The sequence below is a fragment of the Pteropus vampyrus genome, unplaced genomic scaffold, assembly GCF_000151845.1.
Source record: "Pteropus vampyrus isolate Shadow unplaced genomic scaffold, Pvam_2.0 Scaffold78, whole genome shotgun sequence".
Classification (NCBI taxonomy): domain Eukaryota; kingdom Metazoa; phylum Chordata; class Mammalia; order Chiroptera; family Pteropodidae; genus Pteropus; species Pteropus vampyrus.
In genome coordinates this window covers 5853712-5855574 of record NW_011888859.1, presented here as the reverse complement: position 1 = coordinate 5855574, position 1863 = coordinate 5853712, and the positions used below count along the sequence as shown (strand labels likewise).

The 1863-nt window shown below is 53.1% G+C and overlaps 1 protein-coding gene across 1 annotated transcript in view; it reads right to left on the bottom strand.

Moving 5' to 3' along the window:
* ZDHHC14 (zinc finger DHHC-type containing 14) overlaps positions 1–1863 on the bottom strand; it is a 240238-nt gene that overhangs the window by 9444 nt on the left and 228931 nt on the right. Inside the window, exon 7 of the mRNA XM_023532166.1 lies at positions 938–1040. Within this exon, the coding sequence (XP_023387934.1) occupies positions 938–1040 (103 nt within the window). The remainder of the gene's footprint in view (positions 1–937; positions 1041–1863) is intronic.

Here is a 1863-nt window from a genome sequence, read left to right as displayed (position 1 = left end):
ATTGAAATCCAGAGTCTATATAATATACCATCCAAAATATCCGGTATTCCATAAAATGCCAATAGACATACAAACAAATAGGAAAAAGTGATCCAGAGTCAAGAAAAAAAGTGGTCAACAGACACCAAACCCAAGACGGGCCAGATATTCTTAGCAGATAGACTTTGATCAGTAATATAATTATGTTCAAATAATTATAGAAAAATATGGTCTCAATGAGTAAATAGATAAGAAATCTCAACAGATTTCTTATCTACAATTCAGCAGACAAATAAAAATAGCCAAATGAAAATTCTAGAATGAAAAAGAATAATGCCGAAAGAAATTTCCTGGATGAGCTGAAGACTAGATGGAATCACTCATCGCGGACTGGAAACAAAGCCCACCCTGGTATATAACACCACAGAAGCACAACGTGTGGTCCCGCCTCAGAGAGGCGCCCAGCCAGTTTTTGCTGTGAATGAATGAACACCTTGACTGCTTATTCATACTAAGGTGTGCATGGCTGATCTTTGATTTTGGCTGAGGGGAGAACCAGCAGCACTATCCGCTGTGCATTTAAGAAAGGGGGTAAGGGAGTCAGTACAGATTGAGGCAAAGGGACAGAATGGGACACGGGGACTGTCCAGCCAGCCCTGCTTCAGGTAGCTGTATAGCGTCCCCCCGGACAACGCCCTGGTCCGTGTAAGGGGACTTTCCATCACGAGGTGCTACAAAGCTGTTTCTGGAAGAGATTTTGTGGGCACTTCCCCTTTGCAGCCCCTAAGAAACCAGTTACTCTGCAGCCACTACCTGCCTTCCCCTGGTCTGAGCCCCTCACGCGGTGGTGGCCGGGGAAGCCTTCCAGGTGGCCCCGGTTCGTTACTGGGTTAGTGAATATAGAAGCGAAAGAGAAGTCTTTGCAGGGAGTTGTGGCCCCACTGCGGGCAGCTCGTACCATGTCGCTCTGGGGCTGCGTGGCCCCGTATGCAGCCATCCCATTGGGGGGTGCGGCCGGCTGTGGCGTGTCGGGCTGGACGTACCCTCTTCTGTCAATTAGGCTACAAGAGAAAACAGAACAGTGCAGGAGGACGAGAGTGAGCAGAAAGGCAAAGACGCCCTCAACGCTTTTGATTTCCATTCTGGGGGTCCCTCTTTTTGGGACAGGCCCCACCTCAGGCACCTCGGGAGACGCCTCCACTCATCTTTGGTGGTCAGGTACCCAATTCTGTCACTTCTGCCTTTTCAAACGCTTGTCGCATTCGCTCCCTCACTGCCACCTGCTGCAGACGCCCGCGCCTCCCCCAGCCTCTGCCCTCCCGTCCACAGCCCCCGTTGCCGGCAGCGTTTTTTCCAGCACCTCGTCCCCATCGTGTAACCCCTCCCGCTGGCACAGCTTTCAGGGTGCGCCGTCACTGCGAACAAGGTCCAGGCCCCTGCTCTCGGCCCTCAGGCCTCGCACGCCGTCCCCCACTTCCCTCTCCAGCCTCAAGCCCACGTCTTCGTGTCACACGTGCGGTGTCCCCAGGTCCCTTGCTTCCACAACGGGAGGTTCGGCTAATATGTGGGCCTGCCGCTGTGCCCCCCGGCCCCCCGTGTGGGGCCTTGGGCCACACACACTCCGTAAGCTTCCGTGAAGGGCCCGGGGTGCACCCCACATCCTCCTCCTAAGGGTGGGTGGAGGGCTGGGCTGCTGGAGGCTGCTCCCGCTTGTCAGCTCGAGAAGACGGGAGTTATCCTCGCAACTCCTACCTCCAGGTCTCCAAGTGACAGAAGAACAAGCCATTAGCAAATACTTGTGACAGCATCTCGAAATGGAACGCTCTCTGCTTCAGTTTCAGCGAATCCCCACAGGTTTAAAAAAAGACAAGAGGCAACAAAAAA